General features: G+C 45.5%; 4 protein-coding genes and 3 long non-coding RNA genes across 8 annotated transcripts; 3 read left to right on the top strand and 4 right to left on the bottom strand.

The window, feature by feature from the left end:
* Window positions 1-1,067: 1,067 nt before the first annotated feature.
* LOC108161452 (longitudinals lacking protein-like) lies at window positions 1,068-2,065 on the bottom strand. Its single transcript, XM_017295714.2, has 2 exons — window positions 1,541-2,065; window positions 1,068-1,484 (listed from the first exon to the last, which is right to left on the bottom strand). Exons 1-2 carry the CDS (start codon window positions 1,989-1,991, stop codon window positions 1,237-1,239), a joined length of 699 nt encoding a protein of 232 aa, XP_017151203.1. The 5' UTR covers window positions 1,992-2,065; the 3' UTR covers window positions 1,068-1,236.
* Window positions 2,065-2,888, top strand: LOC108161454. Its single transcript, XM_017295716.2, has 3 exons — window positions 2,065-2,207; window positions 2,276-2,426; window positions 2,483-2,888. Exons 1-3 carry the CDS (start codon window positions 2,136-2,138, stop codon window positions 2,830-2,832), a joined length of 573 nt encoding a protein of 190 aa, XP_017151205.1. The 5' UTR covers window positions 2,065-2,135; the 3' UTR covers window positions 2,833-2,888.
* Window positions 2,889-9,263: 6,375 nt separating this feature from the next.
* On the top strand, window positions 9,264-12,468 carry LOC108164329. The gene is made up of 4 exons (XR_001775828.2): window positions 9,264-9,752; window positions 9,806-10,091; window positions 10,150-10,329; window positions 10,384-12,468. It is a non-coding gene; the product is annotated as an uncharacterized LOC108164329 (long non-coding RNA).
* Window positions 12,469-13,611: 1,143 nt separating this feature from the next.
* Window positions 13,612-14,442, bottom strand: LOC108164103. Its single transcript, XR_004473039.1, has 2 exons — window positions 14,199-14,442; window positions 13,612-14,137 (listed from the first exon to the last, which is right to left on the bottom strand). It is a non-coding gene; the product is annotated as an uncharacterized LOC108164103 (long non-coding RNA).
* A 190-nt stretch (window positions 14,443-14,632) lies between these two features.
* Window positions 14,633-18,556, bottom strand: LOC117185815 (nardilysin-like). Its single transcript, XM_033393775.1, has one exon. It carries the CDS (start codon window positions 18,419-18,421, stop codon window positions 15,173-15,175), a length of 3,249 nt encoding a protein of 1,082 aa, XP_033249666.1. The 5' UTR covers window positions 18,422-18,556; the 3' UTR covers window positions 14,633-15,172.
* Window positions 18,557-20,136: 1,580 nt separating this feature from the next.
* LOC108161346 (probable nuclear transport factor 2) lies at window positions 20,137-21,213 on the bottom strand. 2 transcript variants are annotated; one of them, XM_017295584.2, is made up of 4 exons: window positions 20,973-21,213; window positions 20,662-20,733; window positions 20,512-20,607; window positions 20,137-20,372 (listed from the first exon to the last, which is right to left on the bottom strand). In XM_017295584.2, exons 1-4 carry the CDS (start codon window positions 21,078-21,080, stop codon window positions 20,262-20,264), a joined length of 387 nt encoding a protein of 128 aa, XP_017151073.1. In that variant the 5' UTR covers window positions 21,081-21,213; the 3' UTR covers window positions 20,137-20,261. The 2 variants fall into 2 exon arrangements, with proteins under 2 accessions (XP_017151073.1, XP_017151072.1); XM_017295583.2 differs by having other exon boundaries at window positions 20,512-20,610; window positions 20,973-21,210.
* Window positions 21,214-21,584: 371 nt separating this feature from the next.
* Window positions 21,585-22,568, top strand: LOC117189052. The gene is made up of 3 exons (XR_004473107.1): window positions 21,585-21,933; window positions 21,992-22,384; window positions 22,447-22,568. It is a non-coding gene; the product is annotated as an uncharacterized LOC117189052 (long non-coding RNA).
* The last annotated feature ends 3,651 nt before the right edge of the window (window positions 22,569-26,219 follow it).

Here is a 26,219-nt window from a genome sequence, read left to right as displayed (position 1 = left end):
GGACAGAAGTTTTAGAGTTGTTGTAAATGGAGCAAAATCATCGAAGCGCCCAATCTGTGCAGGCGTCCCACAAGGCAGCGTTCTTGGACCAACGTTATATACCCTATATACAGCCGATATGCCTTCCTCAAGGGTAATAACTGGGTTGGACGAGGACGATGTGTTGATAGCAACCTACGCGGATGACACTGCAGTGCTGACCAGAAGTCCAAGCATAAATCTAGCTACGGAAGCTCTGCAACAATATGTGAGCAGCTTTGAGGTCTGGGCTCAGAAATGGAACATAGGCATCAACAGCAGCAAATGTGCTAATGTTACTTTTGCTACGAGAACACTTTATTGCGGAGGCATTAATATGCTGGGCTCCACACTTACGCACAAGAGCTCGTACAAATACCTGGGTGTTGTACTCGACAGGTCACTAAATTTCAAAACCCATACTACCATGGTTCGACAGTCGGTGATGGCGAAAGCGGGAAAGATGGCGTGGCTACTTGCACCAAGAAATAAGCTATCGCTGTACAGCAAAGTCACGATATACAAGTCCATCCTCAGCCCCATATGGAAATACGCACTTCAAGTCTACGGCATCGCGGCAAAAACCAACTTAAATCAAATTAGAGTTGCTCAGTCAAAAATTCTACGACGAATATGCAATGCTCCATGGTACATACGAAACAGCGACATCGAGAGGGACCTAAAGGTTCCCAAAGTGGGCGATGTTATACAATTACGTGCAGCAAGGTACTTGCAACGACTTGGTGGTCACCCTAATGCGCTAGCCAGACGTCTAATTAACCCGCCAAGGAAAAGAAGACTCAAAAGGTGTCATCGACTGGATCTCCCTACTAGATCCCTCCTATAACATCTCATTAACTTTTTGTAAATATTGTAAATAATGTATGTACCTACTCCATATATGTAACATTAAGTTTATGTATGTATCTCCTGTGATCAATTGTTTTTCCCCTTAAATGTAAAACTAGATTAAGTTGCCACGAAAGGTAGCAGTAAACTTGTTTACAATAAAATACAAATTTTCCAAATGAAAAAAAAAAAAAAAAAAAAAAAAAAAGATACAGTGAAACCACATTTCGCTCTACTTTAGGGGCAATTCTTGCTGCGTCGCTGCCGGGGCAGCTGGGGCAGGGTGGGGTGATGCCGCAATATGTGCAGCCGCAGGTTGCCCATCTGCCTCGACTTGTGCACACAATAGGGGCACTGATGGGCCGGCTCCTAGTCACCGCACTCGGTATTCTCGTGGCGCCTCAGACAGAGCAGACGGCGATACTTCTTGCCACACTGACGGCACTCGTAGACTGCTTCGCCACTCAGACCGCTGCTGTTGCTCGTTTCTGAGCCGGCGCTGTGGTCCGTGGGATCGCCTGCCAGTGGCACGGCTCCAGCGGCTTCTCCGGGGCCGGCGCCTGGGCTCTGCGGCTGCACCTTCACCTTGATGATGGCTTCGGAGCTCTCGCGGGCACCTGCCGGGGGTCACGATGGGTTAGAGGCGAGGTTTACTTCCTTTTGCAGTACTCACCCTTCTCCGTGCTGCGTTTTTCGACCTTAGACAAATCCCCGCCCGATCCGGAGGAGTCCCGGCGAGCGCGCTTTCCCATCTCTGGCAGAACCGTGAACTGCGGCTCGCACAGGCCCCTGATCTGCAGCGATTCTGCCGCCTTGAGAAACGCGTCCAGCTGGTCCAGCGAGACGTTGACCTCGCCGCGGTACATGTAGTCCATTAGGTCGCGGAGCTCCTGGTACTTCACGTCCTTCAGCACGAAGATCGGATGCTTGTCGTCCTGCCCGCGGATCAGGGCGGCAAAGTAGGGACTGCAGGCGGACAGAACCACCTTGTGGGCCTTCAGGGACTTGCCCTCGGCGGCGAGCGAGCAGTCGACCAGGGTCTCGGTCACCCGCAGACTCTCGAACATTCCGATCTGCGAGTGCTGGTGGTCGTTCCAGCGAAACAAGAACTTTTTATTGGCCATCGCGTGGATGGATTTTCCCAGCACTAAGCACAGAGCACACGACCAGTCGAAATTTCAGCTTTGCAACACTAGTATCGATAGGTTTCGATAGTAGAGAGCCAGCTGATATGCGCAGAGTTGCACGTGGAAGAAAACTTGGCGAAAATGGAAGCAAAACGTGCCCCAGAGTCGTTGAAGGAAATGAGGATGGAGCTGGAGAGTCTGCGAGTGGCGCAGGTAAGTTTGTCCAGGATTCCCTTTGTTGAGGCTATTCCCTTGTTCAGTTGGGGTATTTGTGTTTCCAGATGAACCTCTTAGCAAAGGCCCAGAGCTCGCTAGCATCTCCGATGAATATCTTAACTGATGTGCTGGAATCGGACCCTGTACTGCGCACGGCTGCCGCGAATGTAGAGGCAGTCCTCAAGGAGAACCCCGCAGACGACGAACAAATTAAACGTAAGACAATGCAGACATTTCCAGGGTTCAATTCAATCTCCAATGCAACTTTGCAGCGCTTTATGACGCCCTGGTAGAGCGCGCCAACCCAGTGGCCGCCGGGGACACATTGACGAGAAAGCAGGCCTCCAAGCTAGCAAGCGCCACGGCGCTGCGCAACCTCCTGATCAAGGCTGTTGTCTACGCGGGCATGAGAACCGAATACCTCCAGCAGCAGGTGGCTGCCAGACTCCGGAAGAACAGCAAGGAGGTGGCATCTCCTTCTTCGGGCACCTTGAAACCTGCGGAGGTCTTGGAAGTACTGGGAATCCTGCCGCCCTCGAAGAAGAATAGAGTTCTCAAGCAAAAGGAATTGCCGCAGAGAAGGATGACCAGGAGCCAGCGTTGCGACCTTTTTAAGATTTGATCTCTGGTCATTGTTTTCTAGTATTTATGAATATAATGCCCGGCTAGCACGGCAGATGCTTCAAATCCTAGGCTGTTAATCTCTCTTCCTGTGGGTGAAAAGCCCTCGTCTGCGGCTCCTCTTTCTGTGCCTGGCTGTAAGACCCCTCTGTCTCTCTCCACTCAGCCTTGGATCGCCACAGTCAAAGGCTTTAAGGCCTGTTGTCCCATCAAACCATCCACATTTGCGGTGCGGTGCCCCAGGAGGGCAGTGAAGTGTGTGGCATCGTGTATTATTTGGTTTGTAGAAATGGCCGCACTCAAAGCGTTGAACCAAAGCGCACACGTTACTTTTGCCTGTCGATTTAATTAATTTCGCAAATTTGGTTTCGTTCCGTTTCGTTTATTTATGGCATTGTTTGGCGGGTGGCGATCCGATTCGATCCGAGGCGTGTATGCGGGCATTATCCGTACACTGAATCCGTACACACTCCGGACAAACATTTTCAGCGACAACCGCACAACATCTGCTGCCGGATGCACTCGATTGCACAGATTCCGATTCCGATGCAGATGCAGATGCATGGTTTCGTATTCGTATTCGTATTCGGATACCCATTGAAATGGCATTGGCCGTGTTCTGTCATTAATCGAGAGCAACTTAATTAAAGCCCAACGAATGAACAACAGGAATGTTGAGGGAAAACAGCCCTTTTTGGAGGGAAGGATATACGAAATGGCTTTAAAATCCTGTACAAATAGACGCTTATTGGATCCCCCTTTATATCCCCCCAGAAAAGGAAGCCTTCTAGCCTGGCTAAGGTGGGCTTTACGCCGTCTGAGGGAGTGGAAAGGCCTTGAGCGCCCTCTGAGTGAGCCTCTGCACCCGTGACCCTCACGGCCCATCGTCAGTTTTTGTGGCTGTTGTCCTCAAAGCACTGCTCATTCTTGTAGAATATATTGGTTGGCGTTGGAGTCTCAGATGAACTCGGTTTTGGGCCAGATCGACTTAGTCTCCCCTGTGAAACATAGTCCTTGTAGAGGCCTCGGTTTAGGCTTGGCCTTGAGGCCGATCTGTTGCTTGATCACCTTCAGAGCAGCCATCATTTCCTTGATGGGTACTACCTCTTGTTGCCATTGGTCCATCCAAAGATTTCCCGCATTATCGATGGGGGTTTTGACATGGCTCCTGATCAATGTAGCCTTTTCTGGTAGACCTCAAAGAAATGGGAATGCAAGCGTTGGCTTGAGGGATCTCAATCCCTCTTGTGGCTGTCTATATGGTCTCTGCCTTTAGGTGTTATAAAATACATTTAATATCCCCAAGGATAGGTCCTTCAAGCCACCTCTTTCTTGATGTTTCTTCCATCCAAAATTCCCCCCAATCCCTGCTAGAAATATATCTCTCCGCCAGTTTCCAGCTTTCCGCATATCTGTTACACTCCTTCCTTCCTTGCAATGAAAAGCTCTGTAGTTTTTACTCTTTCCCGGAATTCAATTAGTCCTAGATGCTCCATTTGACCCCCCCACCCCCTCCCCTGTAATGTCATTTAACGGTAAACTACAGTAACGGTAACAAGTCAGCCAGGAAAAAAATACAGAGCACTCCTCTCAGTCGAAAGGCTCCTTGAATCCCTGATCCGATTGGAGCCCAGAGGCGCAGCGGCCCAGAGGCAGGCGATTGGGAATTTTTCCACCTAACTGACATAAAATTTGCTACCAAATCGGTTTATGCCAAAACGAAAAGTTTTTTCTGTGAATATTTTCTGGCGGGGGGTAGAGGGGAGCGACTTAAAAGTACAAAAAATTGTTGTTCGTATGCCACATTTTCATCGACGAGTTTTTGGAAATTGCATTTTCCACGTCCCGACGTGTGTGTGTGTGGGGGGTGGGGGGGAGGTCACATTTTACCCCTTTCGGCCATAAAAGCTAAAATGTTTGCGGCTCAAACGAAATGCAGAAAGAAGCGTAGGACGCGAAAGTGGATTACGAATGGTGGCCAATCCTCTCGATGTTCTGCCGCCCCCTCCCCCTTCAGCCTCCTGTCAGTCCATGGTGCACGTAGCACCGAAAATCGCTGTTGCATGTGCCGCCTGTCGATTGCTGTGCGCCTGTTCCGAATGAAACCTCCCCAGATGGGCGGCGACGGCCGACGGCCGGGCACCGGAACGTGTCTGAGAGTCGCCTCGTTTTTGTCTTTTTCAATTGAGCGGGTTATGGGAGTCGTGCCCCGCCCCTGCCTCCGCCCCCGCCCCCGCTACGGGCTAAATGGCCTGGTCGGGCTCTGACTCTGGCTCTGTCTCTGGCCCCGTTTGTGATGCAATAAACTTGGCTAAAAGTTCTCGACGCGTCAATCGGTGGCAGGATTTTTCCACCATGTGAAAAGTGCGTGTGTGTGTGTGCCCCTGCCGCATGCCACTGAAAGCTTCCTGATGTGGCAAGAAATCTGCAGAATTGCGCCAGTTCGAAACACATAAAGCTGCAGCTTAGCTCAAGGCAAGAAAAGAAGTTCTCCCTCCGTGTCTAGCCCCATAGCAGGGCATAAAAACAAGCACAATAATAACTGCCGCCCATAACAATAGGAGCTATGTTTTAGCAGCTATTTATAGTTATGGCAGCTCTACTTAACGTTTAATAGCAAACGAAACTGCATTGGTTCTGGCCATAATAATAAATCGCAAAATATGCTTTGTTAAGTGAATGAATTTACCTTTTCTATGCCTCAGAATATGCGTTTTACTGCGCCAAAAGAGGAAGAGCCCTGGGTATCGAATGGTTACATTTGAATTGGAACATTTGCGGCATTATTTTGATCCATTTCTGTTGCTCCGAACGAAGTCATTGGAAAGCTTGGATTGAAAGTGCGAATGGGACTTCAGGAACTTGCTTGAAGAGCAAGAACCATTGAACTTCTGGTGGCGTCTCCATTTCTGGCAGGTGCACTTTTACTGAAGCGCAGCACATATCATCCAACTTCTGCTTGAATTTGAGAGCATGAAAATATAGATATTCCTTGTCCTATAGCACCAATCAGCACTTTCGGATGAGCGGAATATTCAGCTATGGGCTCCTACTCGAATGCGAGACGAAGAAACGAGACGGATGTAAATGCTCGAAGTATTTGTTGGCGTTGTCTGCCATTTTCTCAGAGAGTGTCCTTTACCTACCGGCGGGCTTGAGCCTCCGATCCAATAGTCCTTGTTGAATTCATTCATCGCGTGCCCCTTGTGATTGAGATTCACTCCATTGCCCCATGCTCACATGCACTTCTTCGTTATTTTGTGGGATTCCTTCGTCGCTTCTTAGGGCTCTACTTTTTCGTATGTTTCTTGTACGACATTTGTGCTTAAATCAAAGTAAATTGTAACTAATTTCACTCTATTTGTATTTCAATTAATTAAAGAATGAGTGGATGTCGTTTTTCCCTCAGTTTACTCAAACTTAAGGCATCCTCAAATGCCAATTCATTACTAAATTGAAACCTATTTGATTTGTTTGCCTTTTGTGTGGAAAAGAACAGGATATCAATTCCAAAAAACCTTAATTAAAGTGTAAATATTTGGTAGATAAACTATCCATCAAAGCCAGCTCTTTATTTAAATTCCAACCCCAGCCACGAAGACTTAAAACTTCATTTGAATTGTTTTCAATTTAGATCCACAATGCACACAAAAATAAATCAATTCTGTGTCAATAAATGCACCGAAAAATTGTACAATTTTTTGCAAGGAGGATCCTGCCACTGTGCCACTGCCACTGTGCCACTGCCACTGTGCCACTGCCACTGTGCCACTGCCACTGTGCCACTGCCAGAGCGAAACAATTTGGAATGCATTCATTGGCAAAGGCAGCTGCCAGTTTTTATTATGCTCATCAAATGTGTATAATTCAATTTTTCCAATCGAAGAAATCGCAGCACGATTCGCTTTTCGCCTTTCGCATACGTTAAATAAATGGCGATGGGCCCTGGCCCCCCCTGGCCCTTCGTTTCTCGCTGCCATTTCCATTTCCATTCCATTTTAGTGGCTTGAAACAATCGCACATTTTCCATTTTCAATTTGGGGCCATAAATCATTCGGGCCTTGCATTTGCTTGCATCGAAAGTTTTGCTTCTCCTTTTGGGGCTGGCATTTAGTTTTGGGTTTTTTGCGAATAAACTCGCAGTTGACATTCGGGCATTAATCATTCGCCGGGCGTGCCGGAGGAGTGTCTGCAACATGTGTGCCTTGCCACACTTCGTTGCCTGCCGAATGCCGAATGCCGAATGCCGAATGCCGAATGCTTCTTTAATTGCAAGCCCAAGAAGTCCTTGACATTTATTAAAACAATAAACAAATCATGATGTGAGAGGAAAACAGAGTGGAAACCCATATCTATCTGCCTCACGTCACGTCCGTAAATATTTTATTTCTTTGCCAAAAATTTGTTGATAGTTTTATGGGCGACATCTCGTCTCTCTCTGTTTATTATTTCTATTTATTTTGGAATATCCAAAAGTTTTCCCCAAGAAATATTCCCTTCCTTTTTTTAACGATTCACCTTTCAATCCCTCTGTTTCTTTAGGGAAAGGTATGTATCTCTATCATTGAATAGAAACCAATTAGAATGCCATAAATCAGCTCAAAATTGGTTCAACTTTTGCGAGAAACTGCTTTGCAAGGATATTTGCTTTGCAGCCAAGCAGAATATTCTTCATTCATTTCCCAACGAAGTTTCCCCCTCAACTAATTTGTCAAAAAAAAGCTGACTTCCTTTGCATAAGAAATCACAAAGAAACTGTCAGGGGGGCAAGGAGGGGAGGGGGGAGGGGCGGAAACCCAGCGGAGCATAAAACTTGAACAAACATATGTAAATATTTGTTTACTCTGGCAATGCCCCTCCGTTTCGGATGCACCTCCAGAAGATGCAACTTTGTGAAAAAAAAAGTTGTACGAACGAGCAGCCATTTCGATTACCTTCCCCGCCCCGCCCCCCCCCCCCCCCTTACATTTCCGTAGCGCATCCCGGGGATCCCTTTGAGGCAGCTCTTGCTCGTGTTTCCTTGCCAGCTGCCAGCTGCTTGCTGCTTGCTGTTTACGGCATCTCCTGTTGCACTCTGCTCTGCTCTGCTCTGCCAAGGACGAGAGTACGCTCCATTGGGATGCAATTAAATACTCCGCCCGAGCGGACAAATAACAGTAGCCAAGGCCCTCGTCCCGGTCTCCGTCTCTTTGGCGAAACGAAACGAAACGAAACGAGAGGAAAACAATATTTGCCTTGGTCGGGGGTTCACTTTGTAAAGTTTCTTCTCTGTGCTTCTCTCTCTCTCCCTCTCTCTCTCTCTCTCTCTGTCTCTGAATGGCTTGCATTTAATTAAAATGCCAAACGTTGAACCACAGCCATATTTTGTTTCGTTTCTGTAGATCTATTTCCGTTTCTATTTGGGTTTTATTTTCCCTAATTTTTATACTCGTTGTTCTGGCATCAGCTGTTGATGCGTTGCGTTGACGGATTTTAATTTATAATGCAATTGTTGGCCTCGAATACGCCCCCTCCTCCCTGCGCCACACCCCTTGGAGACGGATATGGCTAAGCACGCGTGTTGTGTCGCCGGTGTTTGCTCTCCGGAGATTTACAACGTGACAGCGCACAAGTCCAAAAGTGCCGCAGGAGCGGAAGTGGAGAGGAGGCCCCCCCTCCCCCCCCCCACACCTGTATGGGGCGAGGAGACCCTTTAGGTTGACCCAGGGGCGCACCTGGGGGACGACTCGAAAGCCTTCGACGACAGCGACACGTGCCAAGGACACTGATTTATATGTTTTCCATTTTTGTTTTATTAGCGGCCTCGTATCTCCCATTCTCAGTCTTCTTCTCCCTCCCCCGCCACCCATCTTTCACTTTGAGAGCACGGAATCGTGCGTGGAATTAATGAGACCCTTCCGTGACTTTACTGAAAACTATTCCCCCCTTTAAAGTGGTCTGCGGAATGCGCAAATTAAAACGAGCATGAAATAATCATAAATTGCGCATTGGCGCATTAAAATTTCCATCGCTTAAAGTCAAGTTTCCATTTGAAAGGACGCCCACAGAGCCAGACACAAGCCGGTGGGCAGGGGGGCCAGGGGAGCTGGAACTGAAGCTGAAGCTGGATAATGACGGAGTATCCCAGACAGACGCACGGTGGACGCTTATGCCTCCATTCAACGAGGATTCAAAGTGCGAGGTGGGACGGAAGGAAGCTGGTCGGGGCCTGAACGGAAATGGCTGCGTATATCCGGAATGGGGCCATCCCCCCCTCCCCCACGTTGGCAATAGTTTTGCGGTGCTTTGAATGCAGTTGCATTTTGTGTTTTACGATATGAATGGATTGTGTATAGAGTGTTCCCGTCTGCAATTTCGACTGTATTTTACCAGGGTTGAACCACAACACAGCTATCGATGGCAATCACGCATATATCGATATGCTTATCGGTGTTTTTGTATCATCCCCAACGAGAACTGCGATCGACCTGCAAAAAGTGTAAATTTTGTATAATTTTGTGTCCCGAATGTGGGAAAACCCCATCCGTGGCACGACTCCCACCACCTGCCTGTGCCACCGGCCATCCCATCTCTTTATCAGCATTCAACCAGCCAGCAGCGTCCTCGCCGGTCGAACAAAACCAGAAAACCGCGGCGAGCTTTTCATTTCAATTTGCTGCCAAAAATGCCCACAGATGTGGCAGTCGCGGAGGCGGAGGAGGGGGCATGCAGCCGCTTGGTCGCTCGTTGGCCAATTTAGTTTTAACGTTGCAGCTGGTGCTGGTGCTGGGTCTGGTGCTCCTTCTGTTATCATTCAATTGCCGCCGCCCTCTGCTGCAATTTTGAATGCCAAGTGCAGGCAGTGGAGGTGGGAGCGTGAGGCGGCGGCACGTGATCGTGGCCGATAGGGATTGAGCGACCACTAAACGCTGGGAGGTATCGGTAAGATAATTATATAGGTTTTCGTATGATGGATACTGAAAGTTTGTTTCCAGGCCCTCCCATCCCTCTGGGAGGGAGGTACTCAAAAAGTTTAGGGGTATCAAAGTAAATGCCTGTAACACCCAGAAGGAGGCGTTTCCGACTCCTCAAAGTATATATTCCTGATCCACATTAATAGCCGAGTCGACCATGTCTAGCAGATGGCTAGAAGCAGACCTGAAGCAGATGGAATCCAATATTGCAGCCAGACTCACTCTTCCCCATGCTGTGTGGTGTGGCTTTGGTGTGGTGTTGATGTAAAAAGAGAAAGAAAGGGAATGAAGTCTCATTGGAATGATGGTAAAGCTTTGATCCATTACTAAAATCTACAACTGATTCCTAAATCTATCTCTTCCAGATCTCTTCAAAATCATATCGCTGAGGAAAATGGGAACTACCCAAAGCTGATGCTGAAATCAATCTGGTCCGGAAAGAAGGAAGGAAGGAAGGAATTCCCTAAGGAAAACAAAGGCAAAGGCTTATAAGAAGGATACTCCATATCTTTCTGTGAGACTTTCCCGGTTTCCCCCTGTAATTGGTAACCATAAAACGCCCTTTCCATACCCCTTACTGACATTCTCATCTCTTCCAGCTGCCATCTCTATGCCCTTCGAGTGCATTCGAGTTCCGGACTCCGTCATGGGTTTAATTGGGCGAGTGCAATCCTTCCCACTTTCGAGACAGCCACTTGGCTTGGCCTTTGGGCTCCCCTCACCAAATTAGCTTGACTAACCCCTGGACAAGCAGATGTTGACTCCCTCCCCCTCCCCTGGGACATATTGTCACCTCAAACACAGCAGACGAGGGCGATGGCGATGGCTGTTGACAACGGCAACAGCCCGTTGGGCATTCGTTCCGTCCGGGCGTCAAGTGCATGACTATCTGATTGCATTCTGTGTGAATAGTGGTTCGAAAAGCGTTTAAAAACATTAAACTGCGTCCGGTTACGTGCCTGGAATTTCGAGCTCCAACAGAAAGGAGCAGAGGGAGCACAAGGAGGGGTATCGTATCAGCTGAATGGCCTAATCCTAACAAAGGAGGAGGAGGAGGAGGAGGAGGAGGAGGGGTGTGCGTATACCGCTCCACATGCATACCAAATTGGTTTAATTCAATAACATTTTCAAACAAACTTGTTTCAGAGGCCACATCGCTTATGAGTCAGCGTTTTAAATTGCTTTCGTTGGAGCCCTGCTCCACGCCGCGAGCCATTTTCAGTTATGTTGCTCAAAAGTCTGGAAAGTAATTCTATTAAAAACAACAAAAATAATGCAAGAAAATAACTACGCTCCCGACTAAAAGAACTAACTACATCAGCGGCCACGACGATGGGTGGCAGTGAGGAGGGGGAGAGGCGGGGCCCGGAACGTGAGCTCGATAACATTTTAGCTGGATAAACAAATTTCTTTGGCGAGTGAGCAAGAGCAAAGCAAATATGAAATTCCATTAATTTGATGGATGCTTCAGGCAGAACCAAGAACCGGCAACCGGCAACCGGTATGGAAATATGTGATAGGACTTCGGCTTCGAGTACAACATGCACCACGGGACTTATGATTAATGCAATGTCTGCCGCACAGTCGGTGTCGAGAGGACAACAATGAATTAATTAATGAAGTGCACACACCCATGCAACCAAAAGCAGACCCATAACAATGCATTTACATATGTATATCCCCAGTAACTATAGTTTTTATGGTCTTTCTTCAGGTTGTCAAGATTTCTGTGCCTCTTGATGGATGGTGGCTGCAGCCACAACAGATGTCTCCCTCTGCTATCTGTTTGGATCATTGCCGCACACAGGATACATCCATCGCCTTGATAGGTTTTCCTACAACCCGGAGGTCATCATATAGGCTATCATTAGGCACTAATGACATTGCTGTGATGGTTGTATCGTACGAATGGACGCTTTGCTTAAGAAACAATTATCGAAGAAGACATGTAAGCCAATCGGATATCTATTCATATACTTAATCAGCCTATATTTTTTTTCCGGTCGTGATAATTGGAACCCAACATAAGGAAAGGAACGAAGAACTTGTAGGCATCACTTCACCTTGTCCTTTCCATCTAAAACGGAGAGTACAGTGGATCGCTTTGTCTGAGAAAACACCCGAAAGTGGAGCTGAAGCCGCGCATGGAACACCGGAAATGATCTCCCATCAAACGTGTCCAGTTTAAAGACATCGAACTATCACTCAGGAAAGGTTATGTGACGCCGCAACGGGCAGAGCACCGGGAAATGGAGGCTTCTCCTATTCCAACACATAGAAGACCCCCCTTTAAGTCCTTTAAGTTTCAAATTTAAATCTTTAAACAATTAATTCCACACAAAATTCGTTACGCATTCCATAATGTCCATGAAATTCCATAATCCATTCAGCCGTTGGCCCCCACCATTGCATCAGGCGGATAAAAACTTACTTCGCGACGTCTGGAACTATGGGAATGCCTTGCCACCCCGCTCCTCCCTCCTCCTCCTCCTCCTGCTCCAAGTGGCAAAAAGTGTATGCAACATAATCTCTCTGTTTGGGCAGGGGGCAAAAGCGATTTCCAAGTCATTGGGCAAGCCCAACTATGCCATATAATCGCATGATATATGCCTAATCTCTGCTGGAAACTTCTCTCTGCAAGTGGCAGAAGGGCAATGTGCAGGTTCGCGCTGGAGGAGAGTCAATTTCAGCGATTAAATTAAGAATGCATAACTTGCAGGCTTAACAGGGCTTCGAGGAGCGGCGGGGGAATGTGGAGGAGGAGCAGAAGGACTCCTGCAGCCAGAGCACGAACGGGGGCTCTGATTTTTATTTGCCATTCTCTTGGCCTCAGTTTCTCTTTCGTGGGCGAGGAGGAAGCTCAGGCCACTTATCTACGTTCTTTTTTTTTCCAATTTGCGATTTGTTTGCTGCTCTTCACTCAACCCAATACCAGGCCAACTGGGGAGATCCGTGTCGGAAGGCTTCCTGTTTCTGTTTCCTTGTTTGTTTGGTCTTCTCGGGATGCATTGCTTTCTTGAATACCCTTGCAGCGGATACCTTGCCTCAGATTCGAGCTGATATGCTGGAACCCACAAGATCGATTCACTATGTCATATATATGTCTGTCTTCGAAATAAAGAAACGTGGGCAGCTCTGCTTTAAAGCAAAATCTTACACTAACACAGCATTTGAGGTGTTGTAAATAGCAACAGCATGTTTCCGCTTTGTGGAGCCGCTCGCTGTTACCACTCGCAAATACCTCTCGCTGTTACCACTAGCTATTACCACTCGCTGGAAGTGCTGGAAGATCGCTATCCACCCGACTCGCCACTCCGCTCTCATAGAGTTTAGCAAGTCAGCTAGAAATACTGAAGCACTCATCATACTCATCGCTGAAGCACTCCTCTATCCACCCTCCCACAAGCAAGGGTATCAAACTCTCCGGCCCATCGAGCTATCCTTCCATTCTGGTTCTTCGTGCTGCCTCTGCTGCTTGGGCATGGTACGTGCCTGGTCGGGCCTTTTATAAACATCTTGTACCATAACTGGTCCGGCGCACTGTATTTGTTTTTAATACAATTCCCGTTTGTTGGTGTTAGTGGGTAGAGTAGGGGAGAGGTCAAGGTGGTAAGATCTGCATCATTGTCAGACTAGTACCTTTTGTACGTATACAGACCAGGTGTGCATTCACTAAGGTGGAAAGATGATAGATCCCCGCAACAACCATCAAATCTATTCATCATAGATTCTTTTTCAAACAGCGATACGATACCAAAAGACAGAGAGCATCCTTTTATTACATGTGGATTTTGGTTTTTCACCTAAAAAATTAGTATCAAATATGCTTTGTTTTTAATGACTTTCTATTAGACTTCGGATTTGTGATGAACGGTGGGTAAACATGTAGATTCTTTTTGAAGGCCGGAATGTCCACTATGTGCGTGGGATTATCACCATTTCCGATGAGCTCTATCTCGATATAGATGCCCGTCTGTTCGAACAAGAGCTGTTCATCGGAAATTTTGCGCTGCACTTCTTCTTATAAAAAGTTTGACAATGAGCCGAGATCTGCGTTAGAGGCCGAGATGGTAGCCCATTTCGACCAGTCACTGGAACCGAAAGCTTCCGAAAGTAATTGTTTTCGTAGTCCAATAATAAATCCAAAACGTTCTGCCGTGCGAGACTTTTCACCTTTCGTGTGTACTTGCTTTTCCTTGCGATCAAAGAACTACTCAGTAGCAACGATCTCACTCCAGTTCCGCATTACTTCTTTGTCTAGGCTGGGTTCGCCCAGTCTCTTGCCACTGATAAGGGATTCGCTCGGTACGTCGGTCCACATGGTCATGGTATCGTCCAGCGAGGATGGATTATCTTATTTTTGGCTTTTGTAAGTGAAAGGTACTTGTTGCATTGCTTCAAGCGCATTGCTTACCTGCTAAAGCTCCGATTGAACTGCAGAACGTTCCCGGGCCATGGCATCGGGAAGCAAGAGCGGTGCTCTTATAAGGTTCAGAAATATACCCACGTTCACAAGCAACGCACAGGCATATTAGCTATACGTTTTTCTAAGATAAATTGTTCTAAACACTCGTAAATTTCGATTCAAACAAAGAAAAAAAAAAACAAATTTTGTTTAGACGCCTAGACTTTCAGGGATGCCTCTTTCGTTTGAACTGAAAGGGCCCTGAAAGGGCCCTGAAAGGGATCACAGCTGTTTTTACGGATTTGACAAGGCTGCTATTGGATATGGATTTTGATGTATACAAAGAATTTAAAGGGGAACTTACTGAATTAAAATTCTCTACATAACAGCATAAATGTACCCTTTGCAGGAGCCTAACCAGTCCAGCAGAGACAGCCAGCGAGAGGTCGCTTGGGAAAACAGCGAGTAGCGAGAAGAGTGAAGCGAGTAGAGCTCGCAGTGAAGCTTTTGCGGCAATCCTATAAAGAAAACTTTGCTAAAACGGACACCATTGGTAGGCGGAAGGAAACCAATGCTCGACCACAGGACGCACAAGGTGCCCAAGAGTCAGCGGAGGAGATAGGGATGGAATTGGAAAGTCTGCGAGTGGCGCAACCACCTGATCAAAGCAGTTGTCTATGCAGGCATGAGGACCGAATACCTCCAAAAGAAGGTGGGTGCCAAACTCCGGAAGACCAGAAAGAAGGAGATGCCATCGGGCACATTGAGTCCTGCTAAGGTTTTGGAAATACTAGGAATTGTTCCCCCCACTAAGAAGTCGACTGATCAGGAGAATGGAATTCCCAAGCAAAAGAAAATGATAATGATATCGATGGATTCTTTTTCGAACAGCGATACGATACCAAAAGACAGAGAGCATCCTTTTATTACATGTGGATTTTGGTTTTGTGGTTAACAAATCAGTATCTAGTATGCTGTGTTTTCTATGACTTTCTATTAGACTTCGGATTCGTGATGAACGGTGGGTAAACATGTAGATTCTTTTTGAAGGCCGGAATGTCCACGATGTGTGTGGCATCATCACCATTTCCGATGAGCTCTATCGTAATATTGCTGCCTGTCTGCTCGTACAAGAGCTGTTCATCGGAAATGTTGCGCTGAACTTCTTCCAATAAACTTGCCAACGAGCCGCTTTGAACATTTCCTGGTACAGAAACCTGCCTACCAGCCACAGCTTCCGAGATAGGCAGCGTTAAGGGCCGAGATGGTGGCCTGTTTCGACCAATCACTTGAACCGAAAGCTTGCGAAAGTTATTGCTTTCGAAGTCCAATAATAAGTCCAAGACGTCCCGCTTTGTGAGACCATTAAGCGTTTTTATTTGCTTTTCCTTGCGATCAAAGAAGTATTCAGACGTTACGATCTCACTCCAGTTCCGCATTACCTCCTCGTCCAGGCTGGGTTCGCCCAGCCTCTTGCCACTGATGAGGGTCTCGCGCACATCATCGAACTCCGTTTCGCTGAGCTGAGCCACAAGTTCCGGTACGCGAGACCTGAACGCCTCGATGCGTCGGTCCACGTGGTCGGCCGAGTGCTTGGTCTCCTGAGTGTTGACTGTGATGACACAGGCCAGTACGCCGTAGCCGATGCGCTGATTGAGGCTCAGGCTGTAGCCCAGCTGTTCTTGGGTGCGCAGCTGGTTGAAGAAGGGCTCTTCCACAATCAGCTCCACCAGATCCATCATGCACTCCAACTTGAGATCACTTGGTCCAATTTGATAGTAGTTTGTTACAATCGTGTTCGTGTCCCTGTGGTTTAGGGCTTTCGCCCGCAAGTAATGCGATCCGAGTGGTATCTGCACTAGGCTGTCGTCCAGCGAGGATGGATTATCTAACTTTTGGCTTTCGTAAGTGGAAAGGACTTGTTGCATTGCTGCACGCGCTTGTTCATCGGTAAAGTTTCCTTGTATGAGTCCTTGGACGTACATTTTCTTGTGGAAATTCTCCTTGAAGTGCTGGATGTCATCCACGGTTATGTGATCGATTGATTCGTATTTCTCCAGCATACTAAATCGTTTGTTCTCCAAAACCATTAAACGCAAGTCGAGGTTCAAAATCTTTCCAGAAAAGAGAGCACTGAAAATTTGACGTTTCTTGAGGTCTTTAAAGGAAATCACTTGAGCTGGATCCAACTCCAGAGTGGACATCACCTTCATGATTATTTCCAGCAAAAGAGGCAGTTTCTGGCTGTAACCACTAACACGCAGGACCAGACCCTTGTCACCGATATAGAGGCCATAGGATAGACCAGCCTCTAAAGCTGGATACAATTGCTCGGCGATGCTGAATTCCACCAGGTAGGTAAAGAGGACGCCCACCATATAATTCTGTGCACTTTCCCGAATCAAAGGAGTGATGAAGTATATATTTATAAAGCCATCGGGCAGTTGGAAGATATCGTCTTGTCGGAACCACAACTCGCAATTATCGTCCCTTATGAGGGCCCTGGGATGACGCGGTATGTGTGGCCTACCAGCCTCCTGCCAGTGCAATGTGAAGTCCGTGGTTATAAAGGGATTCGATTGTGGAAAGGTCAGTTCATTCATTGGTGCCGGATCATACCACATGGCCTTCCATTTGGAGGGCATAGGAATCGTCGTGTACTGCGTGCCAAACCATTTCTCCCTCTGATCGTATTTATGATCCATGAATGGTATGTGCGAGGAGATCATTATATTGAAATGAAACTGACTTAGGTTCTTTTTAAGGAGCAGCATGGCAGCCGGATCAAATTCGAAATACAGATTTGGTCCCGTGAGGACATCTTTTGGTGGCAGATACCTAATGCCCTCCACCACACGCTGTACGTTGTCCATCGAAGGTAGCTCGATCTCGAATCGAAAATTATTGGCTGCAATCTGCTGAAACTCCTTGTACGAATCCTCTCGATGATGGGCGCTCTCATTCAGCAGCTTAATCCATGCAAACGTCGCCTCCAATACCTCGTCTATGTGCTCGAACCCATCGTCTGTAAGGTAGATGCAGATGTTGAACAGAGAGTAAATGGAGTTCGATTCAAAGCTGCTTCCTCCAGTGCCCGCCATAACGCTCATGCACCAGAGACGGCGACGCAAGTAGGCGCATAGGCTGCCCACGCCCTCGTAGCCGATCAGTTGCGAGAGAAAGGCATCCGGCTTGCATCGATACTGATGCCGCATCGGTGGCAGAACCCACGTCAACTCCAGTTTGCACACGTCCTCCATGGGCTGCACAAGAATGACATCGCTAAATAATGTTTCATTAAAGGCTTTCTGATAGCTCAAACTGTTCATGTCTGAGGCATTCTCCTGGCTATTGGGTATATCTGCACAGTGACGGACTAGTAGTTCCTCCAGTTCGTCCAACGATTGCTGCGACTGAATGCAGACAATCATACGATTGGATCCGTAATGCTTTCGTCGAAACTCATGAAGCGCCTCTTGCAGCAGTTTGTCATCTACCTGGTCTTGAAGAGATGCCAGATTTCCCCAGCTGAAAGTGCCATGGGGATAATCATCGCTGGCCAAGCTCGCCAATATCTGGTCACGGCGCACCTCGTCCCGCAAATACACCTGCTCGAACTCCGATTGGACTGCAGAACGTTCCCGGGCCATGGCATCGTGCAGCAGGAGCGGTGCTCTTATCAGGTTCATAAATATATCCATACCCTTATCCAGATGGGCCTCTTCCACCTCAAAGTAAAAGCACGTCTCCTCGTTCTCTGTGTGCGCGTTGGTGAAGCCTCCGTTTTTTGTTATAAATGCATCAAATTCGTTTTCAATGGGATACTTCTCGGAGCCCATGAATATCATATGCTCCAGAAAATGTGCCATTCCCTGATATTGGCGCGGCTCGCTAAACGATCCCACGCTCACAAGCACCGCACAGGCAGCTAGTTTTCCATTGAAGTGCTCCATCGACGGATTGGACCTCTCACTACCACTGTCCCCCACTGCCGGTAGATGATGGCGCACATCCTGTGTGTGTTCCATATTATTCGTAGGATCTGATATCAGCATGGCGCGCAATCCATTCGATAGACTTAAGGCCCGGTAGAGTTTCTTGTCGCCGTCGGATTTATCCGGTGGCTCGTGATACTGTACAGTGGTCTGAAATGTTCGATTTACCCACTTGTACACTTTATTCGTGATTGTTCTGAACCTGTGCCGTGGCTCGAAGCACATCTTCAATACCATATGTTCTATTGGTTTTTTCTAAAATGTAAATACTCGTAAATTTCGATTAAAACAACAAAACGAACAAATTTTGTATAGACTCCTAGAATTTCAGGGATGTCTCTTTCTTTTGGTTACCAAATCTCTAGTAATTCTGAAACGCTCTCAATGTTAAGGTTGCTTGTTATACCCGATACTCAAAATGAGTATTGGGGTATATTAGATTTGTGGTAAAAGTGGATGTGTGTAACGTCCAAAAGGAATCGTTTCCGACCCCATAAAGTATATATATTCTTGATCAGCATCAATAGCCGAGTCGATTGAGCCATGTCTGTCTGTCCGTCTGTCCGTCCGTCCGTCTGTCCGTCCCCTTCAGCGCCTAGTGCTCAAAGACTATAAGAGCGAGAGCAACGATGTTTTGGATCCAGACTTCTGTGATATGTCACTGCTACAAGAATATTTCAAAACTTTGCCCCGCCTACTTCCGACCCCACAAAGGGCGAAAATCTGTGGCATCCACAATTTCGACGATACGAGAAAACTAAAAACGCAGAATCGTAGAAGATGACTATATCTTCTATAGTGCAAAATCTGAACCAGATCGTATAATTATTATAGCCAGAATCAAGAAAACAATTTAATTTTTTCTCGCCCTGTCTCTCTCTAACACACACGTAGCATAGCCGGCTTTGCTTAGAGTAAAACATTAGCGCCTAGATCTCAGAGACTATAAAAGCTAGAGCAACCAAATTTGGTATCCACACTCCTAATATATCGGACCGAGACGAGTTTGTTTCAAAATTTCGCCACACCCCCTTCCGCCCCCGCAAAGGATGAAAATCTGGGGATATTCACAAATCTCAGAGACTATTAAGGCTAGAGTAACCAAATTTGGTATCCGCACTCCTGTTAGATCTCACTATAAAACGTATATCTCAAAATTGAGCCCCACCCCCTTCCGCCCCCACAAAAGACGAAAATCTGTTGCATCCACAATATTGCACATTCGAGAAAACTAAAAACGCAGAATCATAGATAATGATCATATATATCAGATTGCTGAATCTGGATCAGATCAGATCATTTTTATAGCCAATAGGAACAAATCAATTTGCACTGGCTACGCAGCGCCCGACGTCACGCTCAGACTGATTTTCTGTCTCTCTCGCACGCACTCCTTGTCGTGTCGTTTAATATTAGCGGCGTCTGCCGGAGGAGAGCCATACTGACTTAGTATCGGGTATAACTGTAGAGTTGCGGTCTCCGCAGCAACTCACAACGTTCCCCCTCGTTATTCGATGTGTATGTTGCCGTATACTAAGAATTTAAATGGGAACATACTGACTTAACAGACCCTAAATAACACCCTAAATTTACCCTGTGAAAAAGCCTACCCTGTCCAGCAGTCACCCAGCAAGAGATCGCTAGTGAAAACAGCGAGTATCGAGCAGCCAGTAGAGCTCGCAGCGAATCTTTTGCGGCTAGGAACGCAGGGCCATTGATAGTCCACGAAGAGTTGATGTCATTTCTCAGAAGCAGACAAAAAGAGAACAGGACACCAGCATTTATCACAGCCAAACTTATAAAAGACAAGGAAGGAACACAACTTCTCGTCCTCCTCACCAACTCGTGTCCAGCAAATCAACACCATTGCAGAGTCCTTCCTCCGGAAGACAAGCGGTTACCCACCTCAGAGTTCTACTAAGGATTATATAATGTATTGGGATCTTAGTGTATTAATTAATTATGTGGAAATGCGTTTATATTTGCCGATTAAGTTTATGTATACTACGAGTATCAGTTTCCTTGAGGTGTCGACTTGTGCGTAGGGGGGTTCAGTATGTGTTTTTATGGATATTACTCATGGAGACTTGAGTTCACTTAAATGGAAAATTTTGTTTGCCACCAACGAGTTTCCATCGGCCTTGAGTACAAAGACCTGCGAGAAGGCAAACGGGGGATCGTCATCGATCTGCAAAATGTAGGATCAAACAAATTACAATTACAAATTCTGCACATCAATTGTGTTCCTAATTTCAATTAAAAGGCGTGCAAACATCAATTGAGAACCCAATCGAAACTTCTTCTTTCGATCGCCCCCTGACGCTTACCTTGAGACGTCCCATGACACAGATTAGATCTCCTCCATTGATGGTGGGCTGCGCGTCCACAACGGTTATCACGTGCTGAATCTTTTTAAAACTCAGCTTCTGTGGGAACCGGTTCATGAGCAAAATTCTTAAAGATGATAATGCGCTTACCTGAATTGTCTCTAATATCTTTGAAGCTCTCTGACTTTGAAGGCCCTCGACGGTCATTAGGGATTCTTTGGCCTGGAAGGAGAATTCTCCAATGAAAAATAATACTTCAACATAAAACATAGGCATATGTATGTGTGTATATCTGTGGGTGCGCTTGTATTGAGTGATTTTCTCATCAAGGTCGCAGAGCACGGCGTCTGCGAGACAAGAGAGGAGCTGCTGCAGCAGACAGAACCACTAGAATTCTGCAAAGGCAACTGGTCTGCAAAGTTTCACCTCAAAAAAGGGCCAACATATGCAGTAAAACTCACTTTGTAGAAATGGGCCACACGAATTCGGTTCTCCGGGTCGTCTAACAGGGCATAGAACTTCTGGACAAAGCTCTTGGCCATATTTTCGTACTGCAAATTCAATGACATCGTGTTCAGTTTACTTTCGAAGCAACAAAAAATATTTAATCAGCACTGCTGACTTATTGAAAAGTCTTCTGAATGAAAAGAACACAAGAATGAACACAGAGGTGACGCTTGCTTTATGTTCACATATGTTATGCCCCTATGGGGCAATATCGATAGGCCACGAAAATACAGCTCTGCCTATTCGGAATGAAAAACAAGGCAAGACTTCCACTAGACTTCAAAAACGACGCTCTTGTCTGAAAGAAATAACAGACAGACTCCAAACTGGAGAGTCTCAGCGAGGCCGAGAGCAAAAAGCCTTCGGCCACCTCCGGTGATTCTGAGGGATCTGGAGTCTCTGAGTATCAGCTATAATAATAATAATTATAATATAATTAGCTATAACTATTAAATTGCCAAAACACAAGCATTTGTCTTTGCTTTTTAGTGATACCCACTATATACTCCACTATATACGTCAGCAAAAAAAAATCTCTGCTTGCATACATTTTGCGCCCAGAGCAGTGTTGCCATTTTAGCCTATTTAAGGCTAGATCTAGCTTATTTGAAAACGGAAAAGCTTGAAAAATTATGAAAATGATTATAGCCTTAAATCTAGCCTTTTTTAATTTCACTCTGTTTATGTTTGCCTTTTTATATCCTACATATATTTTTAGGCAAATCGAACAAAAAGTATATTTGTTGTACATATTTTGGTGTATCATGGTATTTTAGAATTCATTTATGGTATATTTTCGTTGAAAAGTTTCGGTCACTACTACACAGAAACTTGGCGATCGTGTGAAATGTGTAATTGTGTAAAATTGAGGTGCAAGGATTTTATAAAGGAGCTTATTATCCAACTCAGAGAAAGGTAAGCTTCAATAGGATTTGATATTAAAAATAAATAATAATCTGCTGTTTAATTTCAGACTTCCAGATAATTTTGAGACATTGGAAAAACTGCATTTTTTTGCAGCAGAAAATGTACTCGAACATAATAAAAATCCTAATGATCTCATTTCCATATTGGAACACTTCAACTATAGCAATATAGATGGAATTCTTGCCCAATATGGCAAAATTCACTTATTCCCTTGGCAAAGTACAGATGACACTATAAAGCTTTGGTCAGAAGTACTGAATTATAAAGATGCTGGCAAAAACAAACCTCTTGAAGAAATCGCTTTATTTGCCATTGAAATTTTAAGTCTACCGTGGTCAAATGCTGCCATTGAACGTGTAATCAGTCAAATAAATATCGTTAAGACCAAGCTTAGGAACAAAATGACTGTTAAATCCTTAAACTCAATACTAAATATAAGGTTTGTTTTAGTAATATTTAATTGTCTGATGAATACGACTATAATTCTTTTGAATTTTACAGATATGGATTGCGCCGTCATGGCAAATGTTGCCACAACTAACAATTACCGGAGAAATATTTAAATTTAATACGTTCCAGCGATAAATATACCGATTCGAGTAATAGCGAGTTGGATAAAATAATAACACAATTAGAAATGTGTATATCTATGTGTTTTTTTTATTTTTAGCCTATTTTTTTGCCTGTTTTTTACAATTTTTAGCTTGTTCTAGCTTGTGTTTTTGTGAAATCTAGCTTATTTTGACGCTCAAAATCTGGCAGCACTGGCCCAGAGGCCAGCAGATGTCGTTGTCTTTATTGCTGGCTTTTAAGTGTTAACAAAGTGCGTACTTTGTCCAGTGCTTAACAGGCATTAAGAGCAGTAGCAGTGAGCGCATTAAACCCCAATCATTAACCTGCCTTTCCATAAAGAGAGGGCACTCCATAAAGCGGGAGTCAACAAATTCGAAAGGGTCATGTTTACGGAATTTGAGTATAAAATGCATAAAATCTATATGAATTATAATTATAAAAATATTACATCTTGATCTTGAATATTGATCGTTTGTGTTCCAGCTATTAGATATACAAACATTTACACTGAAGCCCTGCATGAATCCACAGCCAGATGGTCATCACTTTACCAGAAAATCAAGTAGAAAGTGAGCGAGAAAGAAAAACCGAAACTTTCGGCTCTGACACAGTATAAATTACGATAACTGCTTTGTTCAGCTCAGATATCCTCATGCAGCATAGCATTTGCTCTCCTATACATCGGCGAAAGTATTCAGCATGAAAACAGTTAGACACCCAGACAGATAGATGTGTGCACATAGCAGGGGTTTCTTTACTGGAATGCAAACATCTTGTCAAAGTCGGCGTATAGGCAGCAATTGCTTGCTTAAACTGTATTTTAATAAACAAAATTGCTTTTTCCAAGATAATTAAAGTACTATTTTTTAAAAGGCACATTCTACGCCAAAAACTATTGGTTACAAGTGGGGACGAGGTGGTACATCCATGTTCGTACCGAGACTCTGTTTTGGGGTACAGAAACCACATGACACACTCGACCTGTCAACACATTACCGACCAACCGACCGACCGGCCGCCTTGCTTTGCCGTCAAGACTTCACACTCAGGCTCCCCCTGCTTTGTGTTGGTGGGTGGCTGTGACCACACTCGAAGGATTCGCATCTGACAGGCGGCCATATATCGTATATTATGCATGCAGTGCAAGGCAATGGCCAGAAGAATATTCAAAGCATTTAGCAACTCATTGTCCCCTTCAACCAGCCACAGCCACAGCCACAGCTCCCAGCTGGAGGCCCAACAACAGCAACGAGCGCACAAGACGATGACGGCAACGAAAAATGTATTCATGGCCCCCAAATTGTATAATTTAAGTTTGCACATAAAATCACACCGCAAACTTGGGCCGCAAAGGCCTAAAAAGGAGTGGCAACAACCCTCAAGTGAACTGACATGGATATGGGGTGTACAATATATACATATATAGACCTGCATATGTGGGTGCTTATGGGAATGTGTTGCGAGTAGCTTGGTTCTGAAATGGAGAAAACGAGTCCAGAAAGTTGGTCGAAGCTAAGAGCTACAAGTAGGCCCCTCCCTACAATATCTTTAGCTGTTAAATGTGCATGCTGGCTTATCAGCACTCTTGATGTCCCCTGCACAATCTCTTCTTCCCATCGCCATAGATCTGACAGGCCGTTATGCACTCAAACTTTTTGTTTAAAAAGTTCAACTTAACAATTTTCAGGCCCTGCCTGTATCTCAGACTATAGCCATTTTGCGCAGTACTTTCCATTACTTCAAGACGGCCGCCTCTATTACACAGTTGAGCACACAACGAAGCCGAATTGCTGGGTCTCCATACACACACACACACACACATCAAATTTAAATATTTTAAAGAGGAAACCGGACGCAGGACACCCCTTTCCGTCCCAGGCACAAAGTACAAAACTTGTGTGCCATAAAAATGCTGTAAAATTGCACAAATAGTAGATACAGAATACGAGTCTACCCGTAGCCGAAAGCCGTATCCGTACGTTCTCACTTCCTCGATACGTACAAGTACGAGTACGAGTATCTGCTGACCTAAGTGCGTGTGCACATGAACTTTAACGAGTGTGAATGGGTCGAAGTGTGAGTGCTGTGGTGTGTCCTGCTGCAGGTCCTTCTTTTTTGCGAGATGTGTAAGTCATTGTCATCGGTATCATATCGTTGTCGTTGCCGGGAGACTCATTTGTTGGGGATATCTGGGGCCGCCTTTTGTAGCCCTTTTTTCACAACAGAAAAGAAACTTGATTTTATTTTAATTTTTCCCTTCTCTCCTTTGGCTCCTTGGGCGTGACAATCTCAACACCGAACACACACACATCCAGTAAGTTATGTTGCTCTGAGGCTTTACGCACGGTCCATTTCTAGGCCTTAACCGAAAAAGGGTGGACCCAGCTCTAAGAATTCTAAGGATTTTAGCCAGAGAGAAGGGAAGGTTACGGAGTCTAATGTCCTCCTGTGGTCATCTGGGGAGACATTTTGTGGGATGTCCTAATTAGAATGCCAAAAACTCAAGCACACACGCCTCATAAATAATGTATATGCCATGAAAATGAATGTGAAATTTAAATAATAAAATTCAGTGGGTAGAAAACCACACACACACACACACACACAATCATCAATCGACATTGTAGTCCCGGCTCGGGGCTAACATTCAGGCATTGCCCGTTTAATCGAATTCCAACCCAACTATTTCGGCAGGGGGCACCCTCCTCGCATCCTCAAGAAAAGGGTAAATGATTTTGCATAAAATTTAAGTGAAACCATTCTCCACCTGAGATTTAACCCCGTATGCAGATGTGTGTGTGTGTGTGCGAAAACCTCAGGGATTATCCTTGCGGCTGGTCTTGGCTTTCATTTCGAATGCCCGTCAATCTGTCAATTTAGGACAACAATTACGATAAGATAAGTGCGTTGAGACGTTTATTAAGCCAATCAGTGACTTATGTCGAAACTTCAATTGTCTTATGGCCTGCCTTGAATGTTTCGTTGCCTTTTTTGGAAGATGAACGAGTTTCCTTTGCATGTTGGCCAGCTGTCAATAACATGTTGAATGTGCTGGTACATAATTGCTTATTGAGACATAATTGGCTTGATCGTTTGTGTGTATCGGAAGATGATATATTCTTTGGATACCTCATGTATCCTCATGCTCCACATGTGCCCAAAAATTCCACAGAAGAACATTTCGCCTTCCCACATCCGGCCGTGCCCAACCAGACCAAACTCTAACACAGCACCCACAAAAAGGACAACTTTAATTAAGTGAAAATTATGATGTTGCTGGAGCAGGAGAGAGAAGAGCACACGACGGGGGGGGAAGGACAAAGGTTAAGCCCACTTGGTGGTCACACGTGGCTGTGAATAATGTAAAATCTCAACTAATTAAGCCGAGTAAATGTATTAACAACAAACTTTGCCCAGGTCCAGGATTTCGCTACGAAAACTGCAATGTTCTGCAGCTACCCCGCACACACCACATCCTACAACCAGCCACAATTTAGGTAACATATTGTTTTTTTTAATTAAATTTTTTTGAGTTCAAAATATTGTGTGCAACGTAGAGGAAGAGCAGAGTGGCAGTGGCATCGTCTGGCATCATAGCCCTTAATTTTCGGAAAGTGAAACATGAAACAAATCCTGGTAGTCCATGTCCGGCTCGTTTAAATATGGATCCACATCGTCTAAGTCCGTGATAAACAGCAAAA

Source organism: Drosophila miranda, chromosome 4, assembly GCF_003369915.1.
Source record: "Drosophila miranda strain MSH22 chromosome 4, D.miranda_PacBio2.1, whole genome shotgun sequence".
Taxonomy (NCBI): domain Eukaryota; kingdom Metazoa; phylum Arthropoda; class Insecta; order Diptera; family Drosophilidae; genus Drosophila; species Drosophila miranda.
This window is presented reverse-complemented; position numbering and strand designations above follow the sequence as displayed.

Bases quoted from the DNA above. Each gene is read 5' to 3' on its own strand.
- LOC108161452 (XM_017295714.2), bottom strand. From the start codon at position 1,991: ATGGCCAATAAAAAGTTCTTGTTTCGCTGGAACGACCACCAGCACTCG. The intron at 1,485-1,540 runs GTGAGTACTGCA...GACCCCCGGCAG, and splicing joins AAAACGCAGCACGGAGAAGG to GTGCCCGCGAGAGCTCCGAA.
- LOC108161454 (XM_017295716.2), top strand. From the start codon at position 2,136: ATGGAAGCAAAACGTGCCCCAGAGTCGTTGAAGGAAATGAGGATGGAG. The intron at 2,208-2,275 runs GTAAGTTTGTCC...TTGTGTTTCCAG, and splicing joins AGAGTCTGCGAGTGGCGCAG to ATGAACCTCTTAGCAAAGGC. The intron at 2,427-2,482 runs GTAAGACAATGC...GCAACTTTGCAG, and splicing joins AGACGACGAACAAATTAAAC to CGCTTTATGACGCCCTGGTA.
- LOC117185815 (XM_033393775.1), bottom strand. From the start codon at position 18,421: ATGGTATTGAAGATGTGCTTCGAGCCACGGCACAGGTTCAGAACAATC.
- LOC108161346 (XM_017295583.2), bottom strand. From the start codon at position 21,080: ATGTCATTGAATTTGCAGTACGAAAATATGGCCAAGAGCTTTGTCCAG. The intron at 20,734-20,972 runs GTGAGTTTTACT...TTCTCCTTCCAG, and splicing joins GTGTGGCCCATTTCTACAAA to GCCAAAGAATCCCTAATGAC. The intron at 20,373-20,511 runs GTAAGCGTCAGG...TACATTTTGCAG, and splicing joins GTGTCATGGGACGTCTCAAG to ATCGATGACGATCCCCCGTT.